Source organism: Passer montanus, unplaced genomic scaffold (genome assembly GCF_014805655.1).
Source record: "Passer montanus isolate IOZ18808 unplaced genomic scaffold, ASM1480565v1 scaffold41, whole genome shotgun sequence".
Classification (NCBI taxonomy): domain Eukaryota; kingdom Metazoa; phylum Chordata; class Aves; order Passeriformes; family Passeridae; genus Passer; species Passer montanus.
In genome coordinates, this window is record NW_024368930.1 from 6,172,489 (window position 1) to 6,190,887 (window position 18,399).

The following is an 18,399-nucleotide window of genomic DNA, read 5'->3' on the forward strand; positions in this document are numbered from 1 at the left end:
GAGGACACAGGTCCCAGCCTGTGTCCCCACCCTCGTGAAGGGGACAGCTCAGGAGCCGATAATGAGTTAAAATGCCCCTCCAGGACAATGTTTGTCATCTTTAGGAAGGCACAAGGAGACAGCAAGGGCTGTCCAGGGCCAGCAGGATGGACCCAAGCAGAGACCAGAAACCAGAAAAACAGTCGGCAGCCCTGGACAGCAGGGCCACCACAGCCACCAACAACAGATGGCTCAGGTCTGGGTGACTTGGGGAGCATAATCTCTTGGGCAGCCCATGGCAGGAGGGTCCACAGAGTGCAAAAAAACTGGCCAATGCTCCTGATGGCAAATGATGGAGAAACAGGAGGAAAAGGGATAGGTTAGCCCTTCCACAGTACCATGGACAGGGCACAGGGAGTCAGCGGGGACAGCCTGTGAGGGGCCTGGGGCTGGGGACCACCGGGTTAGCACAGACTGTGCCTTTTGGTGCAGACTCTGGCCCCGAGTCCTCAGCTGCTGCCTTACAGAGTGACCTTTGAAGGTGCCTCCGTGGCCGTGAGTTTCCAGGTGTGTCACCATCATATTTTCTGAAAAATCTCTTTGCCCAGGATCCTTCTACCTGGGAAGCTGAGAGGCCTCAGCGAAAAATGTAAATAATGATTATCTGATTTGCTTCTCCTGTTTTGCTGCTTTGGAATGTGGTCGGTGTTTGTTTCATTGGTTTCATGCAATTTGTTTTTACTTAATGACCAACCACAGCCCAGCTTTGTCGGGACTCTGGCAAGTCACAAGTTTTCATTATCATTCTTGTTAAGCCTGTCTATCCTTGTTCTATTTTTTAGCATAGTTTTAGTATAGAATTCTTTAATATAATATCATAATATAATAAATTAGCCTTCTAAGAACATGGAGTCAGAATCAATCATTCCTCCTTCCTCTTGGGGACCCCAGAAAGTACCACACAGGTGAGCATCCAGAGCTCTGCAGCAAAGGCTGGAGGTTGCTGCTGTGATCCCCCAAACCCGAGCAAAGGCTGGTGGGGGCTGTGAGCCCACCCAGTGCACGCAGAGGATGGCCCGAGTTAGCAGCACACCATTAACGGGGAGGGATGGGAAGGAGCACAGCTCAAAGACCTGCTCCCGGAGCTGTAGGTGACGCGGCCGACATAAAAGTTGTCATGGGGACAAGGAAGAGAGGCGAGGAGTGCTTGCAGAGGATGTGCACGCCAGCCTGCCAATTAGCCAGGGCTTTTTGAGTCAAGTGATTAAGGCCGGGGGAGGGGGTGTGCGGGGAAATCCACGGAGCTGCCGCAGGACCAGGGGGAGATGCTCACTGCTCCCCCTGAGCAAAGCTCAGGCCACGTCCAGGAGCTCACAGAGCACCCTTTCTCCTCGGGGGAAGGGTTTTCGGTGTCCCCACCGTCTCCAGCCCTGTTTTTAAAGCCCCTGGTGCCTGGTTTGGGTGGCTGGTTGGTACCTGCAGCAGGGCAGGGGTTGGTGTCTGCAGGACATGGCAGAGAAGTGATGGTGATGCACGAGCAGCCCCTGAGCCCAGAGCCCTTGGGAAGGGCAGGATGCTTTCCCTAAAGCTGGACAGGGCTCTGAGCAGCCTGATGTAGGTGAAGAGGTCCCTGCTCACTGCAGGGAGTTTGGCCTTTAAGGTCCCTTCCAACTCAAACTATTCTGTGATTCTGCACTGCTGCTCTGCGCCCTGAGAGCCAGTGGAGCAATGGTTTCCACAGGTGACTTCAGTTTGGCAGCTTGGAAAACAGCTTTTAAAAAAGTCTTCTCTTTTTGTTCAGAGAATACCAAAATTCTCCTCTTTGCAGCAGCTCTGAAGGAGACTTTGGTGTTTGCAGGTCACTGAATAATCTCAGTTGGCAAAAAAAATCGGCACCTCACCTCCGGTGACAGAGCAGGGACATGGCCTGGTCCTAGAGGGGTAACAGGGAGGCTCAGAGCCAGGAAAACATAACTGCACATGGGTCTGGTGCAGTAAGGGCAGGACACATCCAGCAGGACCTCAATGAGGGTGCAAATTCTTCAACTCGTTTAGAAATTGCAGGGTTGCGAGATGACTGGGATATTTCCCAGCTGTACACTGTTAACAGTAGAAAGCAAAACTATTTCTCTGTTGTTCTAGCTTCAGGGTGGGAGGAAATTATGAAAACACTAACACCAAACTCTTTCTTCCTTTCAGGATTTTTGAAGAGTAGAGAGAAGTAATTTGATTTTTATTTTTAATTTTCTGGAGACAAATCATACCAACAGAGACCTTTTATTGCATGTTCCAGCCTGGAGCTATTTTTTTTTTTTTATATCAGGGATATTAACCCCTGAAATAGAATTTATAATAGAAACACTGACATGGTCTTATCTGGAGTTCTGAAAAGACATGACTATGCAATCTATAATATCTCAAAATCCCTTCCTCCTTCCTCTGCTCCCATCCTCACCAGGACATAGAAGAAAAAAAAAAGAAGTGGTATTTGTGGAAATAATATTGACAAGCCTTTTTTAGGCCAGAAGTCTCCTTTTTTACACAGTATTTTGATAAAAAGCAATGACATTGGATGCCAAAGAGGAACATAGCAAGGCTGGACACGATGCTCAGTCTCAGGGATGAGCTCTTTGGTTTTTGTCTGGCCCTTGATGGGAATGGCCACTGCTCCTGAGGGCTTTTGATATCTTTAACACTAATTGTCTGATCACTTGGCTGTTCTTCCAAACTGTTGGAGAAACACCAGATCAGCAGAGCTCTTTGAAGAGGTCCTTTCAGAATGTGGATGGTCTGTAGTGTGTGATTAAGGGTACTTAGCACTAATCACAGCAGGCCTTGCCATCCACCAGCAAATTCTATTAATATCAGCTAATCCTGCCACTTTGTCCACCTCTGTGATAAGGAGCAGGTGGTTAAATGACACTTTTCCTGGCACCAGCCCCACACTGGTGGTGGGGCACAGAGAAGTCCAGGAGCCACCACAGAGGGATTTGGGACTTTTCCAATGGCCTCAGTGACCAGTGGGGCTCCAGAAACCCCTGATTGCACACAGGGCACAGCACTTTGGGGCTTTTTCATGCTGACCCTGTGCAATGTAAAGCCCTTCATGAGGCTTTACTCTCAGTGGAGGCTCCTCATCTAGCTCAGTGTCTAAATGGTTCAAAAACTGGATTCAGCAAGGCTGGGAACTCAGAGGAGACTCAGCCTGCAAGGATAGGCTGGGCCCATGAAAGAGATGAGGAAAAAAAGTTCTCAATGGATTTTACACCAGAGATGAAGATTGGGTGGAGAGGGTTGGGGTGTCCCCAGTGTTCCCAACTAAATACAATTTAACCTTCCTTTAGGTGAGGCAACCTAAGAGAGCGTTTGGGAAACCGACCTGTGAAAAATAAGCTCCTACTGAGGAGGAGGAGTTGGGAGAAGACAGCAAAGCTGAATATGGGATTCAGAGGAAGATACCTGAATGAAAATGTCAAAACCAGGTCCCACCCTTCAGAAACAGCAATGGGAATGGAAGTTTGGGTTTCTGTGAGCCCTCAACCACTGGCTCAGGATTTGGCCTCACCAAGCATTTGCTCACTCCTTCTTTCATTCCCTCACAAATCATGGAAATGAAGAGGAACCTCTCTCACTACATCCCAAACAGCCCCTAAAAAGTAGAATAAAAATAGCACCCCAGGTTCTCCAAAAGAGTTGGCTTTGCTGTGTGCTGGCGGTGAGCTCCCAGCTGAGTCTCTACCCAAAAATAAATCCAGGCTTTGGATTATTTGAGATGGACAAAAGTGTTAAATGAAAAGGGTTATGGCCCAAACTCGGCAACAAGAGCTTGGGAAAAGATGCCAAGTGAAAAAGAAAATAACAAGTCTACAATGCCCAGAGGAAACCTGCCAGCATCCAGGTTATTTCCAATCATTGCCATCAACCCCCTCCCCAAAATTATCCTTCCTCAATGCCATGGCCTCTTCAATGCAGCAGCTGGAAGCTGGACTCCACCAGAGCTCCTCACAGGCAGGTTTTGACCAGCTCTTTGAAAGGAGAAGGGAGGGGATGGAAAAGCAAAAGCAGAGCAAGAGGTGTGGGGGCAGGAAGGGAGAAGAGAGAAAAAAAGGGTGGAAATAAAGAAAAAAAAGGAGTTCCAAGTTGAGCGCAAACATACTTGAGGTCAGCAGAGTGGGCAGCCATGAGGTTTCTGAGGCTCTTGTCAGCAAGAGGACAACCAGAAAGGCTGAAAGAGAAGAGATGGAATATCTGGATAAGCAAAAAAAAAAAAAAAAAAAAAGAAAAGAAAAAGGAAAAAGAAAAAGGGCTGGGGCATGGGGAGGGAGAGGGGCAACAGGAGGGGGGAGGAAACAGAACCAAACTATCCACATGGTCACAAACTATACCAAAAGAAAAAAAATTGTTTTTAAAGTTCAAACCACATAGAAAACGTTGACCCACCTGCGGTGAGAGGCATAGTTCCCCGTTATGTGTCCACTGCCATCACAGCCTGGGGTTGGGCAACTGCGCAACAACAACAACAAGGAGCATAAGTGTGGGAAAGGAATGGATTCCCCAAAACCCACGGGTGGGCAGAGCCAGCAGAGCCCCCTCAGGGTCTGTCTGGGGTGTCTCAGTCCAGCCCTGCTGCCAGACCCCTGATACCAGCCCCATCCATCAGATATTGGTGTGTGTTTTTATGTTTGTGTGGATATAAACCAGCTGTTCCCCTTTCAGCTCCTCTTCTTCCCTTTTTACTTCTAAAAGATCATAAGGATCCTAAAAACACAATTTGAAAAAAAATATTGAGAAAAAATTGTGGCAAAGGCAAAGAAAGTGTTTGAAACCTTTAGCTATAGGAGGGCTTGGTGGCAGTGGGGGACTGACACAGCCTGGTGGGTGGCACAGCCTGACAGACGTGGCCACCCCTGGCTGCTGCTGCCAGGTTGGATCATTCCTGCCATACTCTGGCTGCAGGACTCATTGTGTTCAGATTTCAGATAAGGTGCTTCAGATTTCAGCTTTCTGATTTTTTTTTTTCTCCCAGCCCTTGCAGCTGCAAAGAAAAGCTTGCAAACACTGTTTGCTGCTGAAAGGGAGTGACTGTAACCTCTGGGGGTGGTGGGCACATACGGGTGAGGGGAATCTGCCTGGAAGTGGCACAAGAACTGCATCCAGACACAGAGCAGCAGACACAGCAGGCGAGTCTGCTCCTGAGTTAACTACGGCTAATTCATTGCAGCCCCTGGGCCAGAAAGGAACAAGGATATTAAATGGAGAGGGAAGGCTCAGGGCTGCCCATGACACCATTTATTTATTCCAGGGCTGTTTCCATTTAGGAAATTTCTCTGCCATCACAATAAAATTAAAGCACAGGAGGACTTCAGGGCTCTAGCTCAGAAATTGCTGTTCACATCACTGGTGGGTTTTAAAAAACCCTTTAGAGCTTTGTGTAGGGCAGCTGATCTGAGCTTTGCTCATTTAGGGAAGATGCTGCTGCTGCTCTGCCCCCACAGATCTCCTCCCTGCCTGGCTGCTCCCTCAGCCTCCTGCCTGCAGATAACCAGTGGGTTGGATGGGATGAGCAAAACAGTGCCCACCAACTCCCTGTGTGATGTGTGGGAGGGTCAGATGCACAGGAGAGAAGCCAGGAACAGCTGGGATGCCTGGGAGGGGAAATCTCCCCATCACAACCTCCAGGCTGATCCTGACGTGCTGTTAGACCAGAGCCAGGTCCAAGCTGCCATGTTTGGCTCAAACCCTTAAACATGAACCATTCCTGTGGGAATTGGTGTGGATGCAGAGCCGTACTCCGTCCAATAGGGCAGGTCTGGGTCTGTGCTTCCACCCCCACGATGGACAGACAGATGTGAGCTGGTCAAGGTCTCTCTCCAATGCAAAATGCAACACAACAGCAAACTTGCTGCAGCCTCAGGTCACATTTTGTGTTCCTGAAGTATCACAGTGCTGGGACCCATTGCTCTAAGCCAACAAATCCTGTCTTCTCAATGAGACATCTTGTGTTCAACACCCTCTTCAAGAAAGTGCTGAGTTCCCTTGGGTGCTCTTGGCTCCACAACATCATCCATTGTCCCAAAACAGCAGATTAGGACATTGGGTAGGTGTCATCACCGTGCCAGAAACACTCTTGCAGGAAAATACCAGGAAAAAGCTGGCCCTGAAAGGAGTTTCCCACAACCCTGTCCATGAATCCAGAGCACAAAGCTCTCAGGTTCCCTTCATCACTGCAAAGTAATGTAGGAACATATTTTGCCTCATTGATCAGCAGTTATAGGAGGATAAGATCAATCACACTAGTACAGGTAGCTACAGTTCTTATTTTTAAAATGTATTCACTAATTTTCTTTCCAACCATCCTGGCTAGGTAGATATTAATAGAGTTTGGGGGAAGACACAAGAAGGCAGGACTTACGTGAGCAGCTCTTTCTTGATGTCCTTGGAGAGGAATTTCAGCTTGAAGTTGGTTAAAGTAACTTCACCTGGATATTTTCTCTCTTCAAAATTCTCCTCTGACACTTCCTGCTCATCAGCTTCCGAGGAGGCAAAAGAGTGAGCAGCAGGCTCTGACTGCAAGGAAAGGGGCAGAGTTGTGGTGTGGCCATTGCTGCTGAGCTGTCATGGGAAAGAATCCCAAGTTCATGGCAGCTAAGGGTTAGTGCAGCATTGCCAGCACTGCTGAGCCCCCTGCAAGCATCTCACAGCACCCAGCCCAGAGATCCAACAGTCTGTAATTTCCTGGGTTTTTAGAATTATGTAAACCACATCTGTAAAAGGATTTACATGTGGATTTCCCAAGATCTTGAAGGAATGAAGATCAGTGCAACCCCCTCACACTCTTCCTCAGCAGCCTCCCCATGGGTGGAGAGGCAGATGATGCTTGCAGAGCCAGAACCCCCAGCCCAGCTGGGAGTCATGGCTGGATTCCCCACCTGCAGGATTAATGTCAGTGCCATGCAGGGCTGTAGCTGCTAACGGCAGATATAAATCATCCTGAAAAACATCACCAGAAGCAGCTCTGCTGCAAGGAAGCTGACAGGATTTACAATGAAGAAAACACTGCAGACCCAGGACAAGTAAAATGGTGGGGTCTTCCTTTGCAAGGGCATCCCAACAGATCCAAGAGCACTTCCTTCCTGCCTGGTTGATATCTGATTGCACTGACAAAGCCAGGAATATTTCTTTCCTTGGCTCAACAGACAAACTGGGGATTCTGGGGAAAGCAGGACAGCTGTGCAGGCAAACATGGCATTCAGAGTCCCCTGAGCTGTTATTCAAGCACCGAGAGGCACCGCTCACCTCCTCTGGCTCCTCCTCCCGCTGGCGGTTTGGTTTGGTGTAGTCAATGGGCCCATCCCATTCGTCCTGGCGGGAGGTCTGGCTGGACTGGGGGGAGGTCATGGTGCTGCTCGTGGCACTGGTGCTGTTTTGGCGCTGGGACACATCTGGGGACTTCATGCTGGGACTACTGCTGCAGCTGCTGCTGCTGGGGAAGGTGCTCTCCCGCTTGCGGTGTTTGTTCATACTCAAGTCCAGAGTCCCATTTTCATCCACCTCAATGTCCATGGACTGAAAGGTTGGAAACACAACCAATGTTAGCAGATGCCACAAAGTCCCCATGGGGATCTTGCCCCCATTTGTCTTTTACAATGCAGTGGGCAGGTATTCATGTCCCATCCTCTCCACAGTCAGGTAGGAGCAGCTGCATAAAAAGGGTTGCTATTTCCTAAATATTTCAGGAACATATCATACAAAGGCACCCCTCTACTAGAATGGTTTGGGTTGGAAAGGACCTTAAAGCTCAACTCATTCCAACCTCCCTGCCATGAACAGGAACACCTGCCACTATCCCAGGTTGCTCCAAGGCCCATCCAACCAAGCCTTGGCATTTTGACTCAGTTGATTGAATGCAGGCATCCAGTGCCATTTAGGATGCCTCATGGCATCCAAAACATTTGCCCAAGGTTGGGAGCGCTCTGTGGGACTTTGGGAAAACCTGTGTTCCTCTGAAAAACAGCTGGAGATCAGATTCTGCACATCTAGGGGAACTTCAAATGGCATCAGATACAGGTCAGGGAGCAACTGAAACCAGCTCTGAATAATCATGGAATTACAGAATTGTTTGGGTTGGAAAAGCCCTCTGAGACCATCAAGTCCAAACATTCACGCAGCACTGCCAAGCTCACCACTGAACCATGTCCCCAAGTGCCACATCCACATGTCCTTTAAATCCCTCCAGGAATGGTGACTCCACCACTGCCCTGGACAGCCACTTCCAGAGCTTGACCATCATAAATCATAAATATTTCCTAATATCCAGTCTCAGCCCAAGACTTGTCTTGGGACTGATGCTCATCTCATACAGGTAATTTGAACCATGAGCCACCTCCACATCACTCAAAAAGCCACGATTCCCTCCTCCAAACCCAAAGTGGGGACCCAAAAGGATGATTTTGAATAAGTGCCTGCATTGCCTCTGTATTTAAAAAAACAAAATGAAAGGAAGGGTAAACCAAGGTGTCTCTCCCATCCCGAATCTCAAGTCTGGCCCCTGGGCAGTGGCTCTTGGCCACATTCCCCCACCTTGCCAGGGGCCTCTTGCTGCTTGGTGCTGAGATTCTCGGGCATCTCCCAGCAGCGGGTGGAGAGGTTGAGGATGGCGGTGGCCGCCATGTGCGCAGCCTCAGCGTCGTGGGAGTAGTCGAAGCCTGTGGAGGAAGATGAAGTGCTCTTCACGTAACTGCTGGAGGGGCTGTGGCTGGGGGAAGAGGCCTTTGGAAAAGGTTTGGCTGGAATAAAAAGAGAAGGAACAACACAAGGCTAATGTATAAGCGGCATGAGAAGCAGGGAGAGGTTAAGTCAGTGTGATGCGGTTAATGTATGCACAGTTCCTGGGGTTATTCCCAATCCAGGGGCTGGTTTGTTGCCTGGGACGTGCAACAGGAGCAGTGCTGGCTGCAGCTTGTGCTTGGTGTGAAAGGTTAATTCATTAACTGACTCTGCCATTAATACCCAAAACACAAGTGCTTTTCTTCATTAGAGCTGCTCCTCGATGGAAGCAGTTAAAGGAGAAAGCTTAGAGAAGCTTCCTGACTCATTTTTTATTGTTCTCTGTCTGTTCATAACTTATCTCAGGGCTGCCTTGCAGGGAGATTTCTAGTACCATGTTTGAAAATTTTAAATTTATAAAATTACATTAATAGAAAACACGTGGTCATAAAATATGAGCTTCCAAGAATGACACTGGTGAAATATGGATTTTCTGACAGCTGACATATCATTTAAATATGCCAGAGTAACAGGATTTATTGCACAGCTGCACATGGCCACGCTGCTGCTCTGCTCCTGTTTGTCACAGCAGCAGCAAACCAGCCTGGAGATGCAATTTCTCTTCATAACCTGTGAAATGAAAGTATTTCTCAAGGTGGACACACAATAAAACTTTCCCTAATAACAACTGATAATTCTCTATTAATAAAACTTGAAGCTGATCCCATTTAGGGGCCCTCAGTAGTTTCAGTGGGTGAAAACAGGAGATCATCTGATTTAGAACAGTCAGAGGATTGTATTCTGAATCAATTATCAAAATCTTCAAATTCTTAATTCATTACACCATGCTCTTGCTGGGGGAAACCATCCCCACTTTAGTGGGAGGCTCACCCAGGGAAGTCTGATAAGGCTTTGGCCTGACCGTGGCAAAACAAAGCCAGCCTCAGCTGATGCAGCCACGGAGCAAAGTGATTTCATTATTCCCATTACAAACTCGTAATATAAGACACTATAAAATACTAATCTTCCCCAGCCCTGCTTTCTTCCTTGTGGCGTGCGTATATAATGCATATTGACATTAATGGGAGTTACGCACACGCATGCGGGGGAATATAAATCCCTCTGGATGAAGATCTCTTTAAAATAAGTTCTCAGTGAAAGGAGCAGATTTCCCTGCTATGATTGGCAATCATATTCATCCTGTCGCTTTGATTAACTCATTGGAGGTTTGCCCGCATGGTTATTCTTGTGTCTGGCTGCTTGTTTTCCTGTCCGGTTTAATCCATGTCTTCGAGGCGGGGTGCGAGTATTTGCCAACCCAACCTGACAATATCCAGGATTGGGAGATGCCAATTTCAATTTCACACCGTAGGCTCAGCGATGCTTTTCCATTTCATAAGTATTTCTAGCACTAATAGACTCGCAATCAGCAAATTAGTGAAATAAGTGATGAGAAAAAATAGAAAGGATTATCCTAGTGGGTCTGCTGGAATTATTTTTGTCAGTACAATTACCCTGAAAATTCTTTGCTAATATTGCAAATAACACAATCTATTCAGCGAGAGAATCACTTGTACTGGGAAACAAATTACTTTTCCATCAGCCCTAACCCAGGATGACAGTGGCAGTTGTGCTCTCTGGCCTCCATCCAATTTCATTGTCTGATCCTGTACAGATTTAGTACTGTAATAAAGAGCGCTCCCATTGTAGTGCAACAACCGGGATGCTTTCAAGTACGAGCACTTTTTAGAGAGCAGCTGCATCAGGATTAAACAGGATTGTGGAAGTGGGATTAGCCAGACAGAAAGCCCTCTTGAGGCTGCTGACTTCTACAAACTGGGCTCCTAGATATTTTCTTTTGCTCCTCAAAGAAATGTCTTGAGTTGCACAGTGGTGTCAAATAACACATTTGCAAGGGCTGTGTCCCCATGCATGTCCCTCTTGCCTTTGGCATCCCGGCCATTCAGGGTTTATTCAGCCCTTTTATTTTCACCCAGAGTTATAACCAGTGCAAAGCCCTCAGAACAGAGCAGAGGTGGGTGGCTACGAGAGGAAAGAACTGGAAGATAGAGGTGGGTGATCGATAGGTAAAGCTGGAGAGCAGAGCACGGCAGGGAAGACAAATGGGGGGAGTGGGTCGTATATAAGATGGAAGAGAAGAAAACTGTAATCCATTTAGCTAGATGAGGAAAGCCAGATCAATAGATATGAGCTGCAAAGCAATGGGGACCAACTGAGGACAACTGTGTAACTTATCCTACCTCGAGACATCACTCAGATTAATGTTCCCACCACAGTTCTTCCCAAAGCCAAAGCCAAAGAGACTTTCTTCCAAAGCAAGCTTTCCCAGCAGCCATGGACTCCCCTCACTATCAAAGGCGCCCACCTTGGGACCCACCTCACCCTCCCCATCCCAGGAGGGTCCAGCAGCTCAGCCCCAAGAGTCTCCCATCACCCCAAACCACAATCACAAGAGCCTTGCAACATGCTGAGAAAAGCAGAAAATGCAAAAACCGAGTCCATCCCTGCTCCCAACTTACATTTAAAGGCTTTAGGTGAGGTTTCGCTAGTCTGAATCTTTGGGGCAAGCATGCGTTTGCCAAAAACCTGAGCATCAAAACTTGCATAATCGAAGGTGACCTTGGAGTACTTCTCCAGCTCCTTGGCCAAGTTGGCCCGAGGGGTTGCTGGGACCATGTTGGGCCTGTAGCTTCCATACTGAGGGATCTCCAGTTGCTTCACAAAGCACATAGGCCTGAGGATGAAACAACAAACAGCAATTACTTCTCTTTTCCTTGACAAGGTGACTGTTGAGAGGGGACCAGACACAATGGGGGCACAGCTGTACCTTGTTCCTAAAGGCTTCCTGGGGACGAGGAGGCAGTGACAGCCCTTTTGCTCTCCTTCAGCAAGTCTGCCTCTGATTTGAATCTCTCAGACTCCAGTTTTATTTTTTCTATCCTTTTTTACCTTCAATTTCTTTTCCCTCTTTTTAAGCAAAAAATCAAGCTGTCAACCTCATCCAGCACCATGTTCTTGCAGGCTGTCATGGTGTGGCAGCACTTTCCAGGAGAGAGCAAACTGGGGCAATAACTCCCTCATGGGACCCATGACTGAGGGTGGCACACAAAGGCATGAGGACCCCAGTCCAGCTCAGCTCCCTGCTGCAGGTTCACTGCAGAGGCACCAGGGCCTCTCCCCTGCCTCAGCCCCTCCTAGAGACCTGCTGCTATGGGGCTGCCTATCATGAATCAATTTGTCTTGCATATAAATTGTATATAAATGGCCTATTGTTATTCTCCTTCCCGTGACCTCTTTCCACCGAGAGTCCTCGGAGCGGGAGCTCCTTGGAGCATGGACTGTCCTCGTGATGTGCTCAGAGCGCTCTGCGCGGGCTCCGCTGCAAATAAATAAGTAATCACTCTAAATGGCCTTTCCAAAGTAGCGAGAGCTGGAGCACCAGGGTGCCCAGCAGTCCTGGGGAGCAAATAAATAAATGAATCAGAGCTCGATGCCTTTGTGGGAGGGCCGCTCAGGGCTCGCACCACCGTTTTTATCCTGCTCTCGTTGCAAAATAACCAACCGTATTCCAATCCATCTGTAGCCTCGTGAATCACATCAGCTACGGAAGCCAGCATCTATCAGGGACATCCTTAATGGGAGACAGCCCTTTCTCCCAGGAAGAGAGAGATGGGCAAAGTATCAAAATTAATGTGACTGGTTTGGAAAGGAGCAGCAGGTTCCTCTCCTCTCAAACCTGCGGGCTAAGGAAGAAAAGCAGGTGGACTTTAATGCACAACTGCCATGGAGTGATTTGAGTGTAGCCTAAATCTCCTCCTCTTCCTCCCCGCTTTCCAAGCCCACCCTTCTCATAATGTTGATATAATAACCAGCCCTCGCTGGCAGTTTGTGCTGCGGAGCAATCGGCACAAGTGCCTTCGGCTGCACTGCTAAAACCCTTTGGCCTGTAGCCTCAGCATTAATTGATGCTACAGAAGCAATTCATTGTCCTCAATGCTCTCCCTGGGATCATCAATTAAATATCTCCCCACCTTGGCGAGACCTATGATCATAACAACAGGACTCAGCAGTATCAAGATACAGCTGGAGCCGTGGCTGCTCTTGCTGGGAGCGTGGCAGGGCATGGAGGGCAGGGGCAGTGTGGGAACATGGAGCTGAGCCTTCCTGTCCCCCTTACCTGAGTATCCGGTCAGAATTGGAGCTGGTCTTCGCAGGATCACCAGACTGGGTTTGTTGCTTTTCATGTGATTTGGCTAATTTCTCTGCAGCAGCAATGGGGCACCCAGATAAACTGTAGGAGTTGGTTGGGGTTTTTTTTTTTGAAGGAGAAGAAAAAGAGAGAAGGAAACCAAGCATGAAGAATGAGCACAAAAACCTTAATTTCATGGACCCAGAGCTACACTAAGCCTGTGAGAAAAGTGCTTGTTTCCTCCACAGTGAACATGTTCAATAAACAAGACAAATTCACCTTGCACCTCATCAACACAGAATCATGGAATGATACAGAATTGTTTGGGTTGGAAATGACCTTAAAGCTCAACTCATTCCAACCCCGCTGCCATGGGCAGAGACACCTTCCACTATCCCAGGCTGCTCCAAGCCACGTCCAACCCAGCCTTGAACACTTCCAGGGATGGAGCAACCTGTGCCAGGGCCTCACCACTCTCACAGGGAAGAATTTCTTCCAATCTCACCCTGTCCTCTGTCATTTTGAAGCCATTCCCCCATGCTGTCACCCCGTGCCTGTGAAGGAAGAAGCCAAGGCCGTACCTCCTGTGCGTGTTGCGGTTGCTGTTGACGTGACCCTGTCCTGTGCACCCGGGCGTGGGGCATTTCAACACGTTCTCGTGCATCGCCAGGACTTGGGAGCAAGAAGGGGAAGGGGAGAAGGGAAGGGAAAGAAAAACAACTTAATAAAAATCAGAGAGAAAAAAAAAAAAAAGAGAAAATCATCAAGCCTTGTACGCTGGTTTCCTAGAAATCAGGGAATGTGAAATGCTGTAATTAGAGTTTGCAGAGGAAAAAATAAAAGATTTACAAGGCAGCAGTGCCCAGGTCAGCACTAAGTTAGCATCTCTGCACACAGCCTGGGCTTTATCCCCATTTTCTGATTGCAATCCAGTTTCCCCCATCCAATCACTCCTCCCCACCCCAGTTTTGGAGCCAGGTCTCCAGTTTCAGGTAGTTTTAAGTGATTGAAGTTGTAGCTCTGCTTTTATCCTTAGGACTAGTCTTTGTTTGATTTTTTTTTTATTTTTAATCTTCAGGATTATTGCTTCCTGCAGCGCTGACCTTAAAGTAAAGAAAATAATTTGATCTGCAAGCTTTTGTAAAGCCCACAGCTTGTGTTAGTTATTTATTAATATTTTTGCTTGCATTCCAGCCTGTGAAGATAACTGTCCTTTCTCCTTGTTTCTTCCAGTTCTGTGTTTATGTCAGGTCTGCAACCTTTGAAATTACTGATAAGGAAGGGCTCCTCTTTCTTTTGGTCTATTATGCCATTATCGTAAACATACAACATTGATTTTTATGTATCTATACAGGGAAAGCTATTTAGGATGCTGGTAGAGAGGTGGAAATACAATCTCTCTCTGTGCATATGTATATACTAAAATCTGTTATGAGGATGATAAATATTTTCTGTAGAATAGGTGAATCTTGGTATAGCACTTTGGGAATTTTGCAGTGATTACAGCACAGGAGACTCAGCAATCCTGCACATCCTGAATCACTCCTCTTCTTTCCTGCCTGGCAACATATTTGGACAGCAAGGTAGAATAATATCCCTTTTTTCCCAACATGATGTCCCAAGTAGGGAAAAATATGCAACTTCCAGTGTAAAGATGGGCACTGCTTAATGCACCTCTGGAGATGGGCAGGCGTTTTTAAAGCCCCTCTGATTTTCAGAGAAGGGATCTCATTCTCCACAGGATGGTGCTAAAAATCCTTTAAGAAGGACAGGACTTCCAAGTAAATCCCCATCATGTTTCCTGTGATTAGCGATAACACTTTGGTGGATAACAGCATCCAGGATCAACTTGGAAAAGCCATACCACGCCAAAAACTCTTGTTATACTCCACGGAATAACATCAGACTTAGTCTAGGGACTCGGTCATAAAATGCATATCATTTGAGAAATTCCCCCAAGAAAATTAGGCTCCAGACTAATTGAAGCAGCCCCTGGTACCCCACCATGTACTCACTCTCGGGGGGGATCCTGTCTTTGTGCGGGCAGCCGGAGAGGCTGCGATGGTGGGGGTAAAGTCCCGTGACGTGTCCAGTCCCATCGCAGCCAGGAGTTGGACATTTGATTTCTCGCTTCTCAGGTCTTGAAGGATCTAAGGATTGTTGGGGAAAGGCAGAGGGAAGCAGGTTAGTGGATTTGGAGGGGAAGTAGTGGAAAGTGCTGAGGATGGTTCTCACTGCCTTTCCAGTCAAGCAGGGGAAACCTTTGGGTTTGAAGGTTTTTTCCCTGGAGCTGGAAACATAACACTGGAAGTTTCAAAAATTGAAATTGGCAAAGTGATTTTAGGAACTGACACAGCTCAGAGTGTGGAGACACTCACAGTGAGCAGGCCTGGCTCAGAGCCAGGGGATGCTGAAGTCTCTGCCCTCGTGTTTCCATGGTCAGACTCCTACCACTATTTTAAAACCCACTTGGATTTTAAACCAGCCCTTCTGCTCAGGCTGAAATTTTCAAGGTTAACTGACAATTTAGCCAAGCAATTCCTCTACTCAGAGGGACGAACCCTCGTGACGGTGTAGAGGACACCAGCATATTTTGCATTCACTGTTGACCTCAAGGATGTCCCCATCCCTTTGGGCATTGAAGATTTGCAGTTGAATTCCCCCTGTGGGCTGTGAACTCCCCCTACATCAGTCTAATGGTCCGTGCTGAGCAGACAAGTTCAGCTCTTCCACCAGGAATGGGAGGGAGGGAGATACACAAAGGTTTGTCCCATACCTTTGCCGTAGTAGCTCTTCCGGATGCTGTCCAGCGGTTTGTTCTGTTTGTCCTCCACCTGGAAGTGCTTCACGTGCTCTCCTGGCAGCCGGCTGGGCTCCCGCACAATTTTCACCTGCTCGGCTTTCAGGGCAATGGCTTGTTCCAGCAGCCCCAGGTTGCCCCGTGTCATCATGTCGTACATCTCCGACTCATCAGTCACGGCTGATTTCTGGGAGCGGGCGTCGTCGTCCTTGTCGTCATCCGACCGGACCTCCACGATGACCGAGTACTCGGGCTTGGGGCTGAACTGCCCTTCACAGTGGCTTTTCTGGGGGTCCTGAGACGTGTGAGGAGCTTCCTCGCAGATCACTTCAGGAGCCATCTCCTCCTCCTCTTCCTCCTCCTCGTCTTCCTCTTCCTCCTCCTCCTCCTCATCCTCTTCCTCCTCTTCCTCCTCCTCGTCATCCTCCTCATCATCATCCTCCTCATCCTCTTCTTCTGCTTCAGCCTTTTCCAGTTTGCAGGACTCCTCTCCGTTGGTGTCGTCCCGGGGCTCGGGACACAACTCGCTGCTGCGCTCGCTGGTGACCTCGATGACCTCCTCCGCGTCCTCCGTCTGGATGATGATCTCCTTGTCGCACTCCTCCTCCACCAACTCCTCTCCTGCATCCTCATGGACCAAATGCACCACGTTGGATGCTGGCTTGGAGCCCTGCAGCTCCGTTTCAGGCAGCTGCCCTTCGATGGCGAGGGTTTCCTCTGCTATTTGGCCTAAGTTTAGGAGAGAGTTGGCGATTATTTCTTGGTAGCTGCTGTAGTTGGCCTTGCTGGGCCCAGATGTACTCGTTGCTGTGTTTTGTCCATAGTGGGTTGATTTTGCTGGGCTTCTCTCTGGAGGGTGGAAAGAAGGAATGGAAAGAAGAAGGGGAAAAGAAAGAAAATATGGAAAAGAACCAAAAAAAAAAAGTGAGGAAGTGAGAAGAGGAGGAAAAGAAGAAAGGAGTAAAAGAGAAAAGGAGGGGGAAGAGAAAAGAAGAAGGAGTAAAAAAGGAGGCAAAGAAAGTAATTTTATAAACTCATAAAATACAACTTTGTTGCACTTCAATTTAACTGAAACCAGAGCCTGGAAGTTCCACCTCTGAAACATGCTAATTTATTGAATCTGGGGATGGCAAGAGGAAAGAGGATTTCCACATGGGGCTCAGATGCACCATCTTCCCACTGCCACCCCTGCTGCCTGTGCTCCCCAGGCCAGGGCTCCAAACCAATGAGCAAGGTAGTGTCAGGACCCCAGATGAAAATCCATGTCCTTCTCCATGTCCTTTTCCTGCCACTCCTCTGTTCTTGGATAGTGGCCAGATCTGTCCAGGGAGGAGGATCCTGCTGAGCCCCTCATGGCACCTGTGTGGGACCCTGGCTGCCTTCCCCACGACGCAGCAAGCTCCTCTGTGCTGTCCACGGGTCTGTCCCTAGGGAGCATCCCTGAAGGAAAAGCTCTCATTTTTAAAACACTGGAGGTGCTGTGCCTTCTCATCTTAACCAGAGCACTGCCGTTATGCTTCTACCCAACAATGAGTCCCCCCAGTAACTGAGGGACCCATCCTGTACCTAATCCACAGGAGCTATAACTCCTGGCTGTTAACCCTTCCTGCCCTTTCTTCATCTGCAGAACACAGTAATGACAAAGCACCTTCTGCTGCCTGGGGGCTGTGGGTCTCCTCCTGCTCCATCGCCTCTGCCTCGTCCTCCTCCAGCATCCCCTCTGACTCGTCAGAGCCAGACTCCTCCTTGGCCTCGGCCTCCTCGCTGCCGTCGCTGTCGACGTTGTAGCCTTCATCCAAGGCCAGTTTGAGCGGATGGGATTTCCTCTTGGACACAAGATGTTCGGCCTCAGCATCCTGAAGTTTCCTCTTCTTGGCTAGAGGGCAGCTTTGTAAACTGCAGATGGGATCAAGGAGCAGAGAGGAGGCATTGTTGAGTGAGAGAGGGATGGCTACCTCATCCCAAGTGGTTAGGCAAATATAAGTGGGACAAAAACACAAACAGTACCAAAAAATCATCCAGGACCCCAGATTTTTAGCTGGTTTAACCTCTGTGGCCACATGTGCTGTTAGACCTTGACTTTGTGCAACTACATCAACTTTTTTCCAGAAATCAGCAGGCAAATGCTGGGATGTGGCATCCCAGGACCAATGCTGGTGATGGGCACCATGAAACCAGGCATAGGGTGCAGAACCAGCCCCTGGGACACATCCACCAACTGCTCCAATTTAACGATTCATGGGGTGATGAAAACCCCCAGTTAAGGCTTGCATGACCTCCAGTTTGCCTTCCACATCCATAGAGGCACCAGGCAGACCAAAATCTCTGCCCATCACCAGCTCCCACTGACCCAGACAACCGAGTCAGGCACTTCTGGCCAAATTTGGGCTCTATAGGGAGGCTGCTAGAAGTCTGGAGGAACACATCTCTCTAAGGGACTGATGGAGAGCCAGAAACAAGAATATTTGGGGCAGACGAGTTGCGTTGGTGCTCTGAACCAGACTTTCTCCAGTGAACACCTGTCTTTGGCCCTGTTGCCCACATTTTTCCATCCCCTCTACCTCCAACCCCGCCTCACCTTCTGTGTCTCGCGTACTTCCCACGGATGTGTCCTGAGCCATTACAGCCTGGGGTTGGACAGCTT

The 18,399-nt window shown here is 48.5% G+C and overlaps 1 protein-coding gene across 1 annotated transcript in view; it reads right to left on the minus strand.

Moving 5' to 3' along the window:
- MYT1 (myelin transcription factor 1) overlaps positions 1-18,399 on the minus strand; it is a 61,800-nt gene that overhangs the window by 9,224 nt on the left and 34,177 nt on the right. The window contains exons 5-16 of the mRNA XM_039719530.1: positions 18,334-18,396; positions 17,404-17,651; positions 15,732-16,604; positions 14,971-15,105; positions 13,537-13,627; positions 12,944-13,057; positions 11,286-11,500; positions 8,560-8,765; positions 7,276-7,545; positions 6,392-6,546; positions 4,420-4,482; positions 4,136-4,204 (exon numbers count right to left, since the gene is read on the minus strand). Of these exons, the coding sequence (XP_039575464.1) occupies positions 4,136-4,204; positions 4,420-4,482; positions 6,392-6,546; positions 7,276-7,545; positions 8,560-8,765; positions 11,286-11,500; positions 12,944-13,057; positions 13,537-13,627; positions 14,971-15,105; positions 15,732-16,604; positions 17,404-17,651; positions 18,334-18,396 (2,502 nt within the window). The remainder of the gene's footprint in view (positions 1-4,135; positions 4,205-4,419; positions 4,483-6,391; positions 6,547-7,275; positions 7,546-8,559; positions 8,766-11,285; positions 11,501-12,943; positions 13,058-13,536; positions 13,628-14,970; positions 15,106-15,731; positions 16,605-17,403; positions 17,652-18,333; positions 18,397-18,399) is intronic.